General features: G+C 42.1%; 2 protein-coding genes across 3 annotated transcripts in view; both read right to left on the bottom strand.

Annotated features, from left to right (window-relative positions):
* The window catches only part of LOC120597108 (thiamine transporter 2-like), a 36,651-nt gene extending 35,533 nt beyond the window's left edge, over positions 1–1,118 (bottom strand). The window contains 1 exon segment of the mRNA XM_039855806.1: positions 1,010–1,118. Within this exon segment, the coding sequence (XP_039711740.1) occupies positions 1,010–1,118 (109 nt within the window).
* On the bottom strand, positions 713–19,620 carry SLC19A3 (solute carrier family 19 member 3). 2 transcript variants are annotated; one of them, XM_039855561.1, is made up of 6 exons: positions 19,447–19,620; positions 9,408–9,559; positions 6,859–7,687; positions 5,133–5,325; positions 3,291–3,432; positions 713–1,394 (listed from the first exon to the last, which is right to left on the bottom strand). In XM_039855561.1, exons 2-6 carry the CDS (start codon positions 9,555–9,557, stop codon positions 1,185–1,187), a joined length of 1,524 nt encoding a protein of 507 aa, XP_039711495.1. In that variant the 5' UTR covers positions 9,558–9,559; positions 19,447–19,620; the 3' UTR covers positions 713–1,184. The 2 variants fall into 2 exon arrangements, with proteins under 2 accessions (XP_039711495.1, XP_039711496.1); XM_039855562.1 differs by lacking the exon at positions 713–1,394 and adding an exon at positions 1,456–2,486 and having other exon boundaries at positions 19,447–19,615.
* Positions 19,621–19,821: the final 201 nt, after the last annotated feature.

Raw genomic sequence — 19,821 nt, 5'->3', positions numbered from 1 at the left:
TTGAAATCATCCTTACTATCTGAAAAAAAATCATATTGTATTTTTTTCTCTGGGATAAGATTTAACTTATACATTTATTTAAAAAGCCTGACTTTTTATGTATGTTTTCTTTCTACTCATGAACAAAGTAGGCTTTTCCATATGTTTTGGTGTTATTTTGTCATCTTCAAAAGTACTTTCAGGCACATTCATATATGTCTTACACATTTATCATGTTATTAAATAAATTAAATAGTATCTTTGCATTATTTTTTCCTATCATAAATGGAGTCTTTTACCGAGTGGTTTTTTTATCATGAAAGCTCTTCCTTTCTGCATACTGTTGCCATTTTCAGCTGCGTCTCTTGGGCGTATATCTGTAGCTTCTGGAATAGTAATAGTTTTGCCTTCTTTTTTTTTTAAGTGTTTGACTTCTCATTTTTTTGCTTGTCTAATTGCGTTGGCTGATACCTCTAGGATAGTAAGTTAAATAATAAGGAGAATAGTTGTCATCCTTTCCTTGCTTTCGATGTAAGTTTTCTCCACTAAGTAGTGTTGGCTTTGGGGCTGATTTTTTTTTTTTTTTAATTTTTGGATTTAAAGAAAAATATGTTTGAAACACAAATTTTTTTTTTTTTTAACAATTCGCTTTTTAATGAGAACAACCTGTGCACAGATGACGATCACAGACCACCCATCAAATTCATTCCACCGAGGAAGAATGAGAGGGAGGATGCGCAGGGCTCCTGAGCCAGCGGCCCCGCCCCTCGGCCCTGGGAACCGTGCGGTCATTGACTGTCCGCCCACACGCGCCTCTTGAAGGGTAAACAGAGATCCAAAGCACAGGAGCAGTAATACTGGGTAAGACCCTCCTTGCGTAAACCACCTGAATTAATTCACTGAAGGCATCAAAAATATACCAGGTAAACCAATGCGTCATTTACACCTGCCTTTCTTTCCCGTCGCCGCGGCAACTATGTGTGAGAGAAACAGTCCAGGTCCTCCAGCAGTCGCTCGCCCCAGGCCGCACCCGGCCCTTTCGCACGCCCATCTGGCCTGCAGTGGTTTCCAGCAGTCTCGTTGGATGGGGCAACCCGCGGGGACCGGGACGAGCGCGCTGGGGGCTGGACAGGGCCCATGTCCCTCTGTCCAGAGTGCTGAGCGGGATGGGGGCAGCGGGAGGGGGCGGGGGCTGCTAGCTCACTTTAGACTTTGGTTCCAGATGTGTTAAGGGGGGAAGCAGTGGCGTGGGAAGTACGTGGTTGTCCTGCCTTGGGTCCCTGGCCATCCCGGCTGTGTGCGTGTGGCTGCCACGCGCCCGCCGCGTCCAGTCCCCGACCCCTCTTCTCCCGAAGAAATGCAAATCTTGAATTAGCATCCTTTATTCTCAGTGACAGACTGCTCCATGTGTCCCTCTGTTGAAGTTTCAAAGGACAGACAAGCTCAGACGATTTTCAACATGTCATCAAAAAATTAGAAATTTTAAACATATTATATTTAGCACAATCTCTGCCCCCATTAGAGTTTCCTTATTTACAAATACTTAGAGAAACCTCTGAAAATTTCCACCTAAGTTTCCTGTTTTAGACAGACATCTCACCTGATACAGCATTAAAATACCTATCCCGGGGAAGGAGAAAGCTCATTGCCTCTTCTTAGGCCACGAGGAATTGACATGAATGTCATTCTGTGGACACACGGGAGTGTCTGGAGCTCTTCCTGAGGTAGAGTTTCAGCAACAAAGCTCAGCAGAGCACGAAATTAAAAATGATCATTATCAAATAAAAGCTTGTGAATAATGCTGTTTTCAAGATTGAAGTGGAGTCCTTAGAAATGGGACCAAACCTTGTGATTCTCTCAGAGAACCATAAATTATGCAGAAATATACTTAATGGAAAAAGAAGGAAAATGGCTCATGTGACAAAAAAATTTCCTATACGTTGCCTGTTTTGATAAGATAAAATAAAGATCTAAGCCAAGCAACAGAGTCAGTCCAGTTAGTATTTCTGCTCACAAATGGGGAACATCAACTTCAGGATGGCTGGTTTGTTTCTATGCCATTTGTATGTCTTTGCAGGTAATCAAAACCAGAATTTTCCAGTCACTGCTATTCACTGGGATTCCCAATGTGGGTTGTTTAATTGAGATGATGGGTCCTATCGATAGCGTCCAGCTCAGCTGGGCATATCGATAGATATCTGGTCTGTAGCTCAGTTTTTGTTGTGGTTTTGAACGGATTCATCGGAATCAAGACTCGTGAAGGGTGTCAATTTGTGGCACTCAGTGACTTTGTGGCCAGCACAGGCTTTAATGGTTGACATAAAAGAAGTTTAGAGGTTTGTTCCCTTGATGACATTCCTTGGTCCCTCTAGGGGTGGTGCATATGGATTCTGATGTATAGCAGAGTTTTATACTTCCTTTCGGCATTTGGCTGAGTAGATAATGTATATGCTTCTCATAAGGAAAATTCCAGCAATGACGGCGAAATAACTCCCATAAACTAAAAACTATAGAAAAAACAAATAGAATTCATTAGACACACACAAATCTGATCATCTAGGTCACTGATGATACATAGTGATGCTGTTGGATTTGCTGGAATTATGGGGTAACTGAGATCCAGGCGCTTAATATGGGGCATTTAGATTTGCTCTATATTTTCTTTTCCCATCTTAGAAGAACCAGGTACAAAAGTGTAAACGATGCAGTAACTAAGAGCGTGGGCTCTGGAGCCTCGGGTTCAGATCCTAGCTAACATTACCAATAGTGAAAAAAATATTAAAGCCCACTGATCCATGTGTCTATATTTGGAGGATAGTGTAATGCTAAATGTAATGTCTCTAAGAATGAATTTTAGACATTGAGGTTACTTCTTATCTGCCTTATATCCTTCTCCCCCCCTTTTTTTTTCACATCCATATGTAAAATGTGAGGTCGGGCTAATTCGAAGTCCTTCGGTGGAGTGGGGGAAGGGACGAGAGCTCTGCATCCATGTCCCTCTCCCTAGATGAATCTCAGAGAACCTTGGAAGTGAACAGTGGGAGGAAGAGGAGAAACATATGAGGGCACAGTGACAAGTGTTGTCTGATATTTTAGGAGCTACAGGTAAATGCTGACCTATCATGATTACTGCTTGAAACTACTTGGTGTGTTATACTATGAATAATGAAGGAATTGCTTATTTAAAAATTCACCTAGCTAAGGACGTCAAGAAATTTAAATATTGCCAGTGGCAAAGTTGAAAAATACCCTTGACATTACCTTATTATTCTATATCCCCACCAACTATAAACAGAAGTGTTGCAGCTTACCTGAATGCTGATGGGCAGGTTAAGCCCTCTCTGATCTACGACGATGATGGTTATGAGGGTCTGAATCACCAGGGCAACGAAGGTGTTGATGCCAAACACCAGGGCATATCGTTCCACGCTCAGATTAACTGCGATCTGAAACCTATTGTTAAACATTGAACACGTTTTCAACAACAACGTACATGGGATTCTTCCCTTTAAAAGACAGAAACAAAAGAGAGAGCAATCTGCCAAATGGGAAGGGGATTGGGAGAATGGGTGAAAAAAGGGAAGGGATTCAGATGTACGAATTGCCAGTTACAAAAAATAGTCACAGGGACGTAAAATATAGCGTAGGGAATATAGCTAGTAATATGGTAACAACTATGTATGGTGTCAGGTGGGCTCTGGACTTATGGGGTGATCACTTTGTAAGTTATACGAATGTCTAATCGTTATGTTGCACACCTGAAACTAATACAACATTCTATGTCAACTGTAATTGAAAAATAAAAAGAAAATTAAAAAGAAAAGAGATGGTAGTATCTTGTTATCAGCACTTTTTATCTAAATCTCCTCCAGTATAGACAAATAGGCAGAGCAAAAAAAAAGGGCGGGGGGGTGGAGTTTGAAAATCAGTTAAAGGCTTAATTAAAATAGTTAATATGGCAAAATTCCTCCTAATTTAATACTTCCAGAAATTAAACCTAAATGTTCTAAATTCTCATAACTTGAAAATGTTGGGTGCTATATGATTTTTAGATACTGTTTTACAGTAACTTTTTATAAAAATGCAAGTAACACCCAATCTGAGAAATTTTTTGGAGAGTTGTTAATTTTATTGTCAATTGTCTGTATTGACAGCTTCGAAAGTTGGTAGGTGAATTATTATTCTTTGGAAGATCCAGACTGTGACTGGTTGCACGACTGAGTGAATCTGTAATTCATTTTTAATAATTATATAGATTTTGAAATATTAAAAATACTTATGAAAGACTAGAAAATGTATGTTATTCCTTGCAATATAGGTAAAAGGCCTTTGGATTCTAAATATTCTTATGATAAAAAGAAATAATAAAAAAAGAAACTCAAGGCACATGAGTTTGATTCATTAAACTGACACATTTCAGTGAAAAAAATAAACTGGCACACAAGTTTCATCTCTTTCCTTTGTTTCATGATCTTTTCCCAGAGTGTTTCTATTTCTGTTTATGTTGCAATTATCGATTGCTTATTAAATATTTTCCCCAAATTAAAAAACAAAACTCAGTAGAGCGTTTGTCTCTACCTTTTTCATGTGATTTTAAATTCAAATGTTTCTTATCTTTTGGGATTAATACTAAAGCACATTTCCTATAGTCAGCTTTCTTTGCACTTAGATACAAAACCAAATTTAATTGTTTTTTTAAAAATGATTTCCAGAATTTATTTCTCATAATCTTTGCATCTACTTTTTTCAGCACCCAACTTTTTATTACCTGCTGGGACTATTTTGCTTTCACACACAAGTATATCCCTGAAATTATGTAAGCAACCAAGTGAAATCAGGGATGAAGTCTAAACCTCATTATTCAAAATCAGATTGTACCATATCTTGTTATGGCAAATCGCTTGAAATTAAAAATCAGAACCTCACAAGGTATCATTGCTCTTGGTTTATGAACTTACAGAACTTTCTTCCCTTGATGACTACTCGAATAGTTAAATAAAAAGATGGCTTAATTGTGTCTAATTTAATAGGTTAACATTTAATATTGCAATCAATTAAAAATCCTTCTGAAGTTCTCAAAGGTACTATAAGACTACGGAGAAGAGACTACGGTTTAGTTTCAGGCGTGGAAAGGAACTGTTGGTAATACTTACACTGCTATGGTTATAAGAAGCATATAGCCAGACTTGAATATCAGATAGCCAGCATAGCATGCCCAGATGTCGGTCGTGTAGTGCATGAGAAACAGGGAGCCAGCATTGACCACTGAGAAGATCGCCAGAGCCATCTCTCCCAGAAGGTCCCAGTTGACTTTCACATAACCCACTGCGAAGGCAGCCACGGCCCCTGACAGAAGCATTAAGGGGGATCAAACATAGTGACTTCGCACGTGGGAAATAACAACATGCTTTCTTGAAAACTCAGATCTCGGGGAATTCTAAAAGATGAATATATTGCTTTCGGAGTTAGAGAAAATAGTGAGATCCATCTAAATGTGAATCTGTTCTTTTCTCAGCCATGGTTTCCTTCTCTCTTCGCTTCCTATTCTTTCAGTCATTTAGTTTTCACTATTTTTTTTTCCAGTTGTCGTTTTAATGAGCATCAACTACATGCCAAGCACCATACTAGGCAGAGGGGACCAGACAGGTTCCTAACCATGCAGAGTGGAGAGAAAAGAGACATAAACCAAGTCATTTAATTCAACACACTAAGAACAGGGATAAAAAAAAAGACGAAACAATCGCTCTGGGAATACGTGTGCCCCGTCTGTATTTGCCTTTCTGTATTGTTTTTCGTAGTGTTTTCCAATGATGGGTGACTTGAGTGTGGCTCTGGGTGGTAAATTCTAGTCATTATTATTAACCTTTACTAATCTTCATTTCAACTCTAGTCTCTGCCTTAATATCATCAAAATCTGGCCTAATTTACATGAGGGTTTAGGTAAACAGATCTATGCTGATTGATAGAGTTGAAGAGATTGACTAATTGACAGTAATTAGGATTAGTAATTACGAGTCTCTTAAACAAAATGACAACTATTTGTTTAAAATTTCTCTGAGTGATCTGGAAAAGAACTATGACTGAAAAAGCAGTAAAACTATTTTCCCCTCTAGAATTTAGAATGTGGAGAAATAATTTCAGTGAACCAATTTCAGCACAGCTGTGGTTTCCAAGAGTTAAACTGAAGTCTCCCAAAGGGAAGACAACGATAAACAGACGCCACCCAAGTTTTCCGAAACTTTTGTAAATAAGGGTGTGGAATCTCCTGCTTCCTAGAGAATAGCTTCAAAGTCTCATTTGACATTTAAGTTTCCACTTACCAGGATATAAATATTTATTGTAGAGTGGACTGCAAAGGCCGATTTCCCGCTGATATTAGAATCCTGACTCTCATGTGTCTTCCACTCATTTAAATCTCATAAGAAAGCGACTCTTGAACATTCTGGATGTGTAGCTTAGAATGGCTCAAGGTGGGTGCTAGCTCAATCAAATTCTTTTTAACAAAAGCTCTTCCGATGATAATTTAGAAGCCTTAATAGTTCAATTCATTTAAAAAAATATTTGCCTTTTGACAGTAAAAACAATCTTGGAAGAATGGGGCATTATAACACTTTCCTCATGACGAAATGGAATCTTAGGAATTTGGCAAGAATTTAATTGGTGCTCAATTCTGAGCTCCTGAGTAAGTCGTTGTAACTAACATACTACATAGAAATGTCATTTTCCTATTTTTCCTTTCCCAGTGCCTTTCATTTCTAAAAAAAGATTAGTATGCCCTCCGAACAGACCTAATTTACCGTCATGGAGAAGTTTAGCAACTAGAAAAAAGAACTTAATGGGGGTAGCCCATCAGAGAAAGATCAACCAATGTTTACTTGCCTCCAAAGGTTGCGATAGCTTCTACTGCTCCATTATAGACAAAAGAATTTTGGGACGGTGCCTTGTATTCCCACAGGACTTGAACATAGTTCAAAATCTGGTTATAACCTGCTGTGGAAAGAGCCCACCACAGGGACCAGTAAAAAAGACGCTTTGAGGAGTAGCACTCTTTCAGGTCTTGGAACCACTGCATGAAAACTCTCAAAGCCACATTTCCTGGCTTCGGGCCACTCCACTGGCCATCATCCAGCTTCCCCAAAGTGGCGGGTGTCTCCGAAGTGGGCTTCTCCTCGTCACAGCCTGATGTTCTACCCTCATGAGGTTCCTCTATCACTGCATCCGTGCTCGATGGCTTCTGTACTTCTTTGCTGGGTTTTGCGTGAAAAAACATGCTTTTCTTGGGCATCGGTAGACAAAGTGAGAAAAGGAAGGCCATGGAGACAGAGACCAGGGATATGACGTTGAGGTAAAAGTACGATATTTTGGCCAGGGACACCAAGAGCTGGGCCAGCACCGCGGCCGTCGTGTAGGCCACCAGCGTGATGCCCCTGCAGTAGCCGCTTACTTTTTGATAGTGCTCGGGGCTGACCACGCTGTATATGTAGGCGTAGTAGGCCACCTCGGTGGCAGTTACTATCCCATAGAAGAATTCCACGACCTGCATGGCTTTCACTCCTTGGCCGAACAGGAGCAGCAGCCAGGTAATGATGAAGCTGATCCCTTGTAGGATGAGAACTGGCTTGTAGCGGACGTAATCAGTGAGGATAAAGACGGGGAGCAGCAGCACCAAATAAGAGTATGTCCACACCGGAAAGATCTCATTGGTCATCTGTGAAGTTAAAAAATGAATCGTGGGACCATGAATGAACTAGGAAATAAAAAGGGTACCTTTCTCAGATGGGTACATTACTACAGTACATGTGGCTTGCTGGATATCAAATTTTGCATCCAATTGGATAGGATATTTTTCATATTATGAAAAAGCACAATAGAAAACTCATTTTCAAGAATGCCACTAGAAAAAAAGATGCCCCCCACACCCAGCAAGAAAAATTTTATACTTACATGCGTCCCAGTAGAAGTATATATGTGTAATCTGAACTATATTAAGTTTAGAGAGTATGTATATTTGAGTAAATTAGTTAAAAATTGCTCAACAGACACTTCTGGGTTTTTCGGGCTCTTAAAAAGTACCATTTCCTTCTTGTTCAAAGATTATCATCAGTGGCTATAAAGCTAAAAGAATCTGAAACGCTTTATCTTTATTTGACCCATCACTATGTCAAAAATGTCAGCTTTCCCAAAGTCTGGGTGAACATATACACAAAGAAAGCAAAGACTAAGTAACCTTGCAGAATTGCGGACTGGGAAAAGTAATGCATTTGATGTCCTTCCTGGGCTCATTTGCTGAGCTCCTGAACCCTTTTTTCCTCCAATTCTACTGATCTGTCTCTGCTTACTGAATTCTGGCCTCCGTTTCATGTGAGTTACATCATGGATTTAGTCAGAAATACATGGGACCTCTGTCTTCATTGGTAGAAAGAAAGGACAGAAGAAGTTGTTGACCTTTGGGTCATGATGGGTGCAGACGCAGCTCAGTCACACCAGCCTTTGCTCTGTCCCCTCTGCTTTCTCAGTGGGTAATCTCAGTGGGTTCAAATGTCAATGATGAGGGAAAGTTCAGTGACGTGAAAGGCTGGTGTGACTTAGCTGTGCTTTCGAAGCTGTAGGGTTGCAGAAGCAGACCCCGGTGGGTTCACTGGCTGATTCTGGTTCCGTATCTGTCGTTCGTTTTGCCTTAATAGTGGCATGCTTCCATCTGGGGAACTCTGAAACAGAGTAGTTGCTAAATGATTTTACCTCACAGCACAAGCTTGCCTTTCAGTCCTTGACACCTCATCACCAAAAGAAAAACCAACAAAAAATGAAAAAAACAGCATCAATTAGCTTTTCCCAGTGGAGCCTCATCCTCTGCAGTGTTTTCAAAGCTCCACTGCAGATGAGAAAACCAGCCTACTGGGTCAGTGCATGTTCTTGTCCTGCTTGTTATAAAAAAAAAAAAAAGTGGATCTTTAGTAGAGAATTTGGATTTCTGGGGAAAATAAAGCTGGGAGATCAGGCTGTTAATGTCTCACATGCTGGTAGAGAGTCTTTCAAAACTGGGTGAGTGTCCTAAAGCAATGTGACACTTCTTTATCAGAGTCTGCTTCTATGTCATCAGCCTGAACGTTTGTTAGGACTAGATTCAGGGCCCGGCGGTGATTTATTTTAGGATTAGTGAGGTTCCCAGGCGGTCAGACTCATGTTAGAGTTCCATAAAAGCTGAAATGTTTATTGCACATGTAACATATTTTGGTTTCCCATTTCTGCAAGTGTGAGGAGGAAAGAGTGGTTCAAACGATTCTATTAAATAACAAAATACCACGAAAATGAGGCTCGTTGAGGTCTGTGTGTTAGTCCCATTTCAAGTTCAATAAGGCCCTATCTGTGTCCTCATTCAAGTCCCGTAAAATTAAACCACATTAAGGCACTTATGGATATTAACTCACCTCTGTGCTGGTCAGGTTTTTATCCGGTCCAGATAAATACGGGATGAGGAAGGGTTCTGAGGGTCTCATCATGGAGAAAAACCCAAATAAGCAGAGGATGACAGTGGCATAAAGCCAGGAACGGCTTGGCGAAGCTGGGAAACACTCCATGGCTGATGGAAACGAAACGAAGCCAATGTTAACTGACGTCCACTCTTTTTGGCATCTTACATGCAACGAGAAACTGGTTATTTCTAAATGTTTTATGCAAGTTTCATCCACCTGCAGCTGAAATGAAAAGGAAATGATGCATAACTGTTCTCGAATATTCGATTGGTGAGCCAGTCAAACCCTCCGTTATCAACGAACCTCTTATTCGTTACTGCTGGGGGTAGAGTCTCGCTTTAGTGACCTCCATCGCAAAGTGGTGATGAGTAGCCAGCTACTCATAAGTGTCAAACAACGGGCCAATGAATGTTTGAAAGGAAGTGAAACATTGGCTGGTGAATTATTGATGTATCTGTGGTAGGCAAGGTATTTCCAGAAGGTCAAACCCATGAGAACATAGATTGAGTAGCAGATCAAGCCTGCTACTATTTGCCCACTCTTTTCTGCATTGTGACTCTGAAGTCTTTACCACACTGAATGGCGTGTATTTACGCATGTATCTTTCCCTTCGACTGTCGCTTGCCTAGTATTATGCTTGACACAGAACAAGAAGTTTTCGTTGTCTTCAATCTTCTGAGGATCTGTAAGTCTTCAGTTAAAAAATTAAACTGGATAAAGATCAGACTTGGCACCCTCTCCACGCCCCACCCCCCCTTTCCATACTGGTGCGAACTCTTAGTGGGAAATAGGAGGCATCATTTTTTTCGCTTTTCTTTAGGACTAGGCCCATTTCTTCCGGAAGTCTCTAGTCTCACACTCAACGAGGCAGGTAGCTAATTAACAGTTCATACTTTTTCCCCCTAACCCAGAAATAAAATTGCTTCATATGAAAAACTCAATGGAGGATCTCATTTGTCACTGCCCAGGAAAACAAAACAACAAAACAGAGCAGAAGCCCTCTTTTTAGGGGAGCGATGTTTGAAAACATCTCTACAATGCACACAGAAAAATTCACTCTCATTCCTTCTTATTTTGGATCAAGCTTTACTTTGTAAAGCTTACACATTTTCGGTGCTCTTGGATATAGTTAAGCTCTCTGAGATAATTTATAGGGAAAAAAACTAACCTGCTGTGACTACGATGCTTTTCTGCACATCGTCTCATTAAATCTTCATAATAGCCGTGTATGTATAATTTCCCCATATTCTCAGGTGAGTTATATAGGAAATCCAAGATGTCCAACAACTGGCTTCAAACCACATGGTTCATTTGAATTCAGCTCTCCCTGTCTCCCGCCAGGGTCTTCTCAGTGCTCCCCTCTGTCTCTTCCTGGTGGCCCTTTGTCCTTGGCTGCTGGCATTAAACTAATGACAACCTCTCCCAGAGTGAGGGAAGAAAGTGTTTGTATGAACACAGTCATACTAAAGACTATGGCTTAATATGTAGAGCTCCCAGGGGCAATTATAGTTTGAAAGTGGGCCAGAGAGACGGAAGACGATACTCACTCCAGAAGAGCAAGTCATCTGGGTAGAAGTCCAGGTATCCAGAGGGAGGAGCTTTGCTTGGGGCTAGGGAGGTGCAGAGGGCCGACCTGGTCACTGGCACTACTGGACCCCAGAGAGGGTCAGTTCCTCTCTTACGGTAAATAAAGTAAACGTGGTTTTGTTTGTTAGTAAAACCCTTGATGAAGCAATACAGAGACAATGGAAATCGGAATTTGGAACTGGATGCAAGCAATTGTGAGTAATGCTGACGATGTGAAAATTTTGCCAAGAGCATGTTGGAGTTGCCTGTCCTCTCTTAATCTAGAATGCATGGGATGAACGGCCCTTCCTGAGTCACTGCTGGCGTTGGCTGGAGCCTTCTTTCTTTGTGACTGATATTTGTGAAGAAGAAGCTGTCCTGGGCAGGCAATCTGAAGCTTGGCCATCTTTCAAAGGGTAGTCCTATTGGGTGGCATCTGGGCCTCTATGTCTAGAATGTTCTCTCCATCTATGCTGACCGTGGATGGTTCACTAACTCCAAGTCATCATCTTCTCCATGCATCTCAGATTCTTAGAACTATGCCCATGCTCCTTGGGTTGCTAAAAGTCCCCTGGATAATAAATCTCTTCATCTCTTTCCTGTGTTAATACCGTTGCCCAACTGAATTTAGTTGGGAAGGTCAAACAGAAAAAGACAGTATGCGCCTCACGTGAGTGTGAGCAGGAGGGCAGGGCCTCACGTCTGTTTGTATCACTGCTCAATTCCTAGTGTCTGGAAGACGACTCGACACACTGGACGTCTTGTGGAAGGAAGGAGATGAAAGTCAAACCTCACCACGGAGAACCAGTAAAGCTCTATCTGGGTCTCCTGAATGCACTTCTTGGTTGCATCAGGTCAAGGCCAGGGATGTCCTCAACTCTACAAGTGCCTTGCAGTTTAGCTGCTCACCTGTAAAATGGGATAACAGTGCTAACTGCATGTGTGGGCCTTCTGTGAGTGCCTTGACACCTGGAAAGGACATAGTGCCATGTCGGGCATGGAATTGCTACTCAGACACATGTCATTTCTCTTTCGTTGTCTCTCTTCATGCTGGAGGATTCAACAGTGATTTTAGCTTCATGAGGAGAAATGAGGGAGGGTGTCTACCCTTAGCTGAAAACAACTAAGAAACACCTGGGGGGCTCATCCCTGTGCCCTAGGATGCTGGGCTTCCTTTCCTCATTCCTTTTTCCAGTACCCTCTCCCTAGGCACCCCTCCTCACCCCAAAAAAAACCCAAATGTATTCTCCGAAGCTAGTTTTTCCAGGCCCTTTAAGAGGCCATGTTTCTCCTGGTGACCATTCTTGTGTCTGCAGGGCCACAGTCTCTGTCACTGCCTGCTGGGAGGCCTCGGATGCTGACGTCTGCTGTTCTTTCCCCTCCCCCATCCCAGGGTACCTAGTCCGGAGCCTGCCTCATTGCATAACCCTCTCCAACCCTGGCCAGTTAACACAGTGTGTGAACTTGACTTGCATATCAGAATCACCTGGAAGCTTGGTAAAATTATGGATTCCTGGGCTCTATCCATAACGTGGGATTCAGTAGGTACAGGAGACCCAGGAATCTGCATTTATATACCCTGGGTGATTCTGACCCAGGAGGCCCAAGGACCACTGTCCCTTTTCTATCCACTGGGCTGCTTGGCCCAAAGCGACCCTTTGGCTCCATGTCACAGCCTTTGATCGTAACAGGGTGGTGGGGGAAGTGGATGGAAATCTAGGGAACTTTTTCAAAGCTCCACAGAGACCTGCAAATCTGGAATTCTTTTCTGGCCCTCTAGGCCCTGGAGAGGCCAGGACAGGTGGAAAAACCCACAGGTGATTCCATGTTTAGAATACGCCTCTCGCACCCTGCCCCAACCTGCTAACTCCTCACAGGCACACACCGCTTCCTGTCTGTGACTCACTCTGTCCCTTCCAACCTAAACTGCTCGTCCCACAGGGGCCGCGGATGCCTGAGTTTAATAAAATCCCAGAGTGGCTCCTTTAGTTACCATGACACGCAGGCACCTAAAGTCCTCCAGCCCAGTGTGAACTTTCACTCTCTGAAGGCAGTGATTTTTGCCCTGTATATAAAAACTGCAACTTAGGCAGGTAAAATAACCACCTCCCAGCTGTTCTTTACTTAGCTTCTGCCTTACACCAAGCACTGTGCTAGTTGCTTTAAATAATTGTCCCTAATCCTCAGAGCAACCCTAATTATATGTATATACTATATATAATTATACATTTTATCTTTCATAATATGTAATTACATTTATGTAAACTATAGTATATATTTATTATATTTAATATTACATGATTGTATATAAAATGTTCCCAATTTTTCAGACATAGAAACTTAGCCTCCTAAAAGCTCATGGCTGCTCAGCTAGGAAAGGTTAAAGCTAGGTTCAGGGTCAGGTCTGTTGGCGTCAAGTTTACATCTTCCCTCTACTATGATGGGTACTCTGTGGCATCATTCCCATTGTGACACTGTTCTCGGCTTCTGGCCAGCTATGCACAAAGGTACTGTCAATGTGGGAGCTAGGATTCCAACCAAACAACCTGGGTACCACCCAAATCATTCTGTCTCCTAGTGGAGAAGCTTGTGGCTAATGGTCTCATGATGCCTAGAAGTATTGGCCCCATCTTTCATTTTTATCTTGTCATTGGGGAGATGCTGGCCTTTTCTGTCATCATGACTATGAATATGGTAATCAAATTATTAATATGATCTCTTCCCATAATATTTACATTTGGAATATTATTTCAAATTTCTTTAGACTATTTTGTGAGGTTAACACAGAAGGGTATTGTCATTTTACAGATGGGGCAGCTGAAGGCCAGAGGCAGTAAGATTCGTGCCAGTTTTCACATTTAACCAATATCAGAGCCTGAACTGGGACTCAGTTTTTATAAGTTCAGTAATCTTTCTTCTTACAAATTCCATTCAGTTTACTTTATTTTCTTGTTATTTTTTTCCAGTTTATTTTAGAGTACTGTTTTTTGAGTTGTGGGTGTCAAAAAAATTAGTGGGTTGCAAACAGGATTTTAAAATAATGTTGCAGAAAGATATTAAATATCAGAGTACATTGCAGAGTTATTTTTTTTTCTGAAATTTTGTTCGGGTTATCAATACGTAAATATCTACATGTGATCACACTGTATGTAATGTCTTACTGTGGGACGCAGTCACGGATTAGAAGTCGCAGAGGAAAGACAGGCTAAATACCTCCTTATGGCCCTGAGAAGCACACCTGTTGCCGTCATCACAGAATACTTGTCTGAGAGGCTCACAGCCCTGATGGCAAAGCACCATTCTGGAACAGATTGATCTTCTGCAATTTCCATTTATCTTTCCACTTTGACCTCATAATATTATCCTCCTCCTAAAGAAAACTCAGCTTGCCTTCCCTTCATTGAATGTAATTTGAGGGCATGAATTGAACTGACATTCTGATTTGACCTTTCTGAAAGCGAGGTGTTTATCTTTCCCCTTTCTTACTTTCCAAATCAGACAATCCTTTTAACAGTTGCTCCTGTGGCAGTGAGTCTCACTTATGACTCATATGCTCCATCATCATTTTAAAAAAGGTTCACCAGAACATTGTGTGAACAGTCGGTTAATAGAGAAAAAGAAACGACGCTTAAAGGGCTATCTATCGTGACTTGGCGTCTACAGTGAAGGTGCCGGAAGTCACAGGAGAGGCTGAGTGAATCAGCTGCTCCTTTTAGCAGAGACTTAGAGCAGCTAAGCCTACCATGGAGCTTGCCTTGCTGAGCTGGGATGTTCAGGAGAGCTCTAGCTAGCAACCGTGGATGGAGGGGGCCAGCTATAGGCATTCGCCTCTATTTCACTCCTAAGCTATGGTGGCTTCAGCAGGTCTCAGCCTTCCTGCTCCACCTGCTTGGCAGGTCAGACAGCACCTGCCTCTGTCTCTGTTGTGCCATCTGCACACGTGTGCAGCATGTCACATGCACGTTGGAGGTCAAGAGTTATGTACACTGTTGGGAGTACCAGCCAGCCCGAGGGACCTTGAATGAGCCCCCAAGACCACCAACGCCTCCGCATCGGAAGTGACCCAACTAAATTACTTTGGAAATGAGGTGTTCCTTTCTCTTTTTGCTGGCAGTTGGAATAATGATTATTTTTTCATTAAAATCATGGCTGTTTCGCGAGGGACTCTTCAATGTTCTACCGTTAAGCCTCCAGCTTCTCTCAATCTCTAATTTGGGTCTACTTCTAGAAGGCCACACATTTTTACTGCTGCTTTCAAGGCTTGTAGGGTGCTGTAGCCTTCTTCAGAATAATCCCCCTGCAAGCTTATTTAACCTGACCTCACTAGAAGGCGCTCACAGGTTTTTCTTCATCTCCTACAGAATTTAAGATTTACTTGTGTTTCAGCTCTGATCAGGGCTGGAGTGGCCTCTCACCATGTTCGTTTCCATCTGCCTTGAAAACATTTTTTTTAGGCAACCTCTTATAAGTTTTTAGTCTCTTGGGATCAGAGTTCAATTTCTCCTCTTCTCTTTTATTCCAATTATTACCAAGTTATCGAATAGACTTTTTCCACTTTTATTGTTCTTTAACCACATCCTTAAATCTTTCCAACTGGCTTCAGGCCAAAGTTCTTTTCCATATGAACATGCATAGCTTAAATAATAAACAAGCATGGCATTTACCTATGAATAATAAAATGGCAATTACTACATATCTAGCAACAATTACATTAAATATAAATGGATTAAATGCTCCAATCAAAAGATTGAGTGGCTGAGTGGATAAGAAAACAGACATTTACACATGATGCAGATTGAAAGGCACATGCAGACCGAAAGTAAAGGAATGGAAAAAGATGTTTCATGAAAATGGAAACAAACAAACAAAAAAGCTGGATAGTAATACTTGTACAAGACAAAATAGATTTTAAAACAGAGGCTAGAACAAGAGACAGAGAAGGACCCAATTATCCCACTTCTGGGTATTTATATGAAGAAACCTAAAACACTACTTTGAAGAGACATGTGAATTTACGTGTTTACTGCAGATTATTTACAATAGCCAAGATATGGAGACCACCTGGGTGTCCATCGATAGATGAATGGATAAAGAAGAGGTGGTATGTATATATAATGGAATATTACTCAGCCATACAAAAGAATGAAATCTCGCCATCTGCAACAACATGAATGGACCCAGAAGGAATTATGCTGAGTGGAGTAAGTCAGACAGAGAAAGACAAATATCATAGGTAGAATCTAGAGAACAGGATAAAAAAAGAAACAACAGAAACAAGCTCAGAGATACAGAGAGCATTTGGATGGTTGTCAGATTGGGGGGTGGGGTGATGGATGGAGGGGGAGGGGATTAAGAGGTACAAATTGGTAGTTACAAAATAGTCATGGGGGTATAGAGTATAGTTTGGAGAATATAGTCAGTAATATTTAATAACTATGTATGGTATCAGATGGGTACCGGATTTATCGGGTGATCACTTCATAAGTTTATATAAAAGTCTATTAATATGATGTATGTCAACTATAATTGAAAAAAAATTATTTAAAAAATACATTTTCCCTTCCCTTTCCCCTTCAAAGCATTTTACTGTGTAGGACTCCACGCCCTGGACTTCTTCTATTGCTTCGAGAACTAAGTTTTTTCCAAACTCCACATCCTGACAAGGCTTGTCGCTAGTCTGAAAACAGAATAGCATCTTTGACATTGTGTCTGTCCTAGAAAACTCAGAATGGAAAATTCAGAATGCCCATAAATCAAAGCTAAGACTGGCCGAAAACCTGTAAGTCTGGCCACATGTAACATTCTTCAAAATGATAGAGATAGAATCAGTGTTACCTGTTCCTTCCGTGCCCTGAGTTTACTTCTTTCGAGAACCAAGTCTGGCTTCCTGCCTTCAGATCCAACTTCTGCTCCTTCCTGCTGCCTGCCTCATGGGTCCCAGTCACAACACTCCTTCCTCTCATCAGAGTCTCCAGTCCCCCTGTCAGGAGCAATGGCTTTATGCACCGAAGCCAACCCTTTTCTGGTGGCTTTTTTCACTGGAACCCACCTTCTTCCGCAGTCCCCTTCTTTGGAACTCCATTAAACAAAACAGACAACCAGATTCAAATCTTTCTAAAACACAGATGATTCAGGAAGTAAACACTTTCCCCCGAATGTTCTTCCTAAAATAATCTCATTTAGTTTCTCTAGAATTTTGTATTAAGTAACTTAGAATCGCCGAAAACCACAGAGCAGCCCCCTCACCTATCCCCTCCCCCCATATCTTCCCTCCAAACAAAACCAAACCAAAGACCATGGAATCGTCACTGAAAGGAAGCACCCCACACAGCTTCGAAAGGTGTGCCTTAGGTCCAGATATTCAATCTGCAGGTCCGAACAGTTCTGCTTTGGGTCTAAACCATTGCAAGGGTAGCTACGAGTGATCTTTAAAAGACGTGCATGCTTCAGATTCCATTCTCTCCCATACACCATCATTCTTTTTCACTGGCATGAAACATCTGCCGATGAATTAAGTCCCTCCCTCCCAGACTGTTTATGCTCTGTATGACTACGGCTGGATCAATCTCGTCTCAGGTGCCTGGAGGACTGCGCCGATCGGAACCATGAAACTGGTGTACGGTCTATGCAGGAAGTCACCCCGCTGCATCTAGCCACTGAGATGCAGTGTGAGTAACCGGTCAAATGCATAGGGTCGGGGTAGAACGTAGGGAAAAAGTTGTCTTTCAAGGAAACGTCATGCACTGTTTGGGCTATCTTAGAACTTTGTAAATTGTAGTAGCTGATAACAATGTGACATGTTCTCATTCATAGCCATACAAATGAATTCTATCCGTTGAAGCAACAACCCTGTTCCCCTCTGCCACATAAAACCCCAGTTTTGCCTGTTTCAATATTCCCGACCCATTCTTTAGATCCTCCTTTGATCTAGTTGTAGCATCCTCACCGGCTTCCTCATTAAACAAATTAACAAGACCTTTAACACTTGTATCTGTATGAGAGTCATGACTTGACTCTTTTCCCAAAATTATCTTTTAATACTTGTTACCATTCGCCGTGCCTCCAGCCTATCCAAATAACTTCCGACTTATTCCTCTGAATCTAAATGATTTGCTAGTAGTTGTTAAATTACCCAATCGGCTTTAATATTTTTGACATCTCACCGCAGATCTTTCTAGACTTAGGCTTGTCTGTTTTTTTTTTCTCTCTAGGTTTGCGTTTTCCATGGTCACTGTGATCCAGCGGAAAGAGTGTGACATTGGAGTTTGAAGCTCCTGTTTCTCCTGCCCTAGTCCCATTTATGGCAGGTACCTAACCTCTCCCAACCTCCTCTTATAATGTGGATAATCACACCCACCTTGCAAAGTTGTCTTAGAGACTGCTCAATCTAGTGCTTGGCACACAGGAGATGCTCAATACAGATTCCTTCTCAGCTCCCTTCTGTAAGCACATACTGTAAATTCAACCAGAATGAACATGGCTGGGCACTCAGAGTTCAGAGATGGTGATTTCAGAAAGGCAAATAATTCACAGTAAATAATTTCACCTAAACTGCTAAGGGCAACAGGCCAAATAAATTCATCTTTAAATACTTATGCTTGAATTACATTTACCATTCTGCAACCTTGAGTAACCACTGTTGGTCTCTAATGACTCAACGACATTAGTATTTTTGTCCATTTCAGCTCCTCCTAAGACAGTTTGAAGGAAAGAAACAAAACAAAACCATATTTGGAATTTAATTATGTGTTGGTCTGTTTAAAATACATACCTTAATAAAAACACACCTTTTGCCTTAAGAAACACTAATGTGTACAGACAGCGGTAGGAGTGTTTTTAGAAGATACTGTTTCTTTCATCCTTTTCAAACTGCCAACACAACACAAGCTCAAACCTTTGCATTTTTCCAGCAGCAGCGCTGGCGTGACCAAGAACTGTTATGCGTGTCATCTGATGAATCGGGTAACCGTCCCTGCGCGGCTGTGCTATCTTTTAGTTTCAATTAAAGTCGCTCTCCGCAGAGCCCCAGGTCTCTAACCTTCCAAGTCCCTCCCCTGTCTTTTCTGGACTTGGACCTTTTCGCGAGTCTTGAACCGGGGTTTGGAATTCTGCGCTAAGGTTTCTTTTGCGTAAACACAGGTGCAACCACGGGCGACGGGGGCGCTTTACCAGAATCACGGGCGGCATCACCCTGCTTTTCCAGAAGGTTGAAAGTGAGAAGGGCAAACACACCTCCTTGGGCGAGTTCTGCGCACTGCACTGCGCAGGTAGGGTCCCTCCGCGTCGGGTCCCCTCCCGCGCTGCGGCGCAGGTACCCGTCCCACCTGCGCTTGGGGACCTGGGGCAGGGGAGCCCTGCGGCCGGGGAGCCCTGCGGCCGAGACATGATGCATTTCTTCAATTAACTCTCCTCCCAGAGCTACTCTTACCTATAGGAGGGGGCTGCCTTTCTCCAAATCGCTCACATTCCAGGATAGCAAGCCCCGGGGACCACGACCTTTGGCCGCGTGAAGCCTCCCGCAGGAGGTAGGCGTGGGGGCGGGGCCTCGGGCTCCGTCCCGCCCGGTGTCCTGTGCACGCCGGTCACAGGCGTCCAGAACCTTTAAACTGTAGGCGGGAATCCGCAGTCCGGGCCAACACCAACTCCGGACCTGGAAGAAACAACCGAAAGTAATATACTGCTACTAAGCATCGACGTAATAAAGCAGGGTGGACTGAACGCAGTGTCGATCTATTTATAAATATGCCCTTTCTTAGAATTTATTTCTCCCAAAACTTATACGAGAGGTACAGCTATGATCCCC

This window comes from Pteropus medius, unplaced genomic scaffold, assembly GCF_902729225.1.
Source record: "Pteropus medius unplaced genomic scaffold, Ma_sr-lr_union100, whole genome shotgun sequence".
In the NCBI taxonomy this organism is placed as follows: Eukaryota; Metazoa; Chordata; class Mammalia; order Chiroptera; family Pteropodidae; genus Pteropus; species Pteropus medius.
The sequence above is the reverse complement of the archived record's forward strand: the minus strand, read 5'-3'. Positions and strand labels throughout refer to the sequence as shown.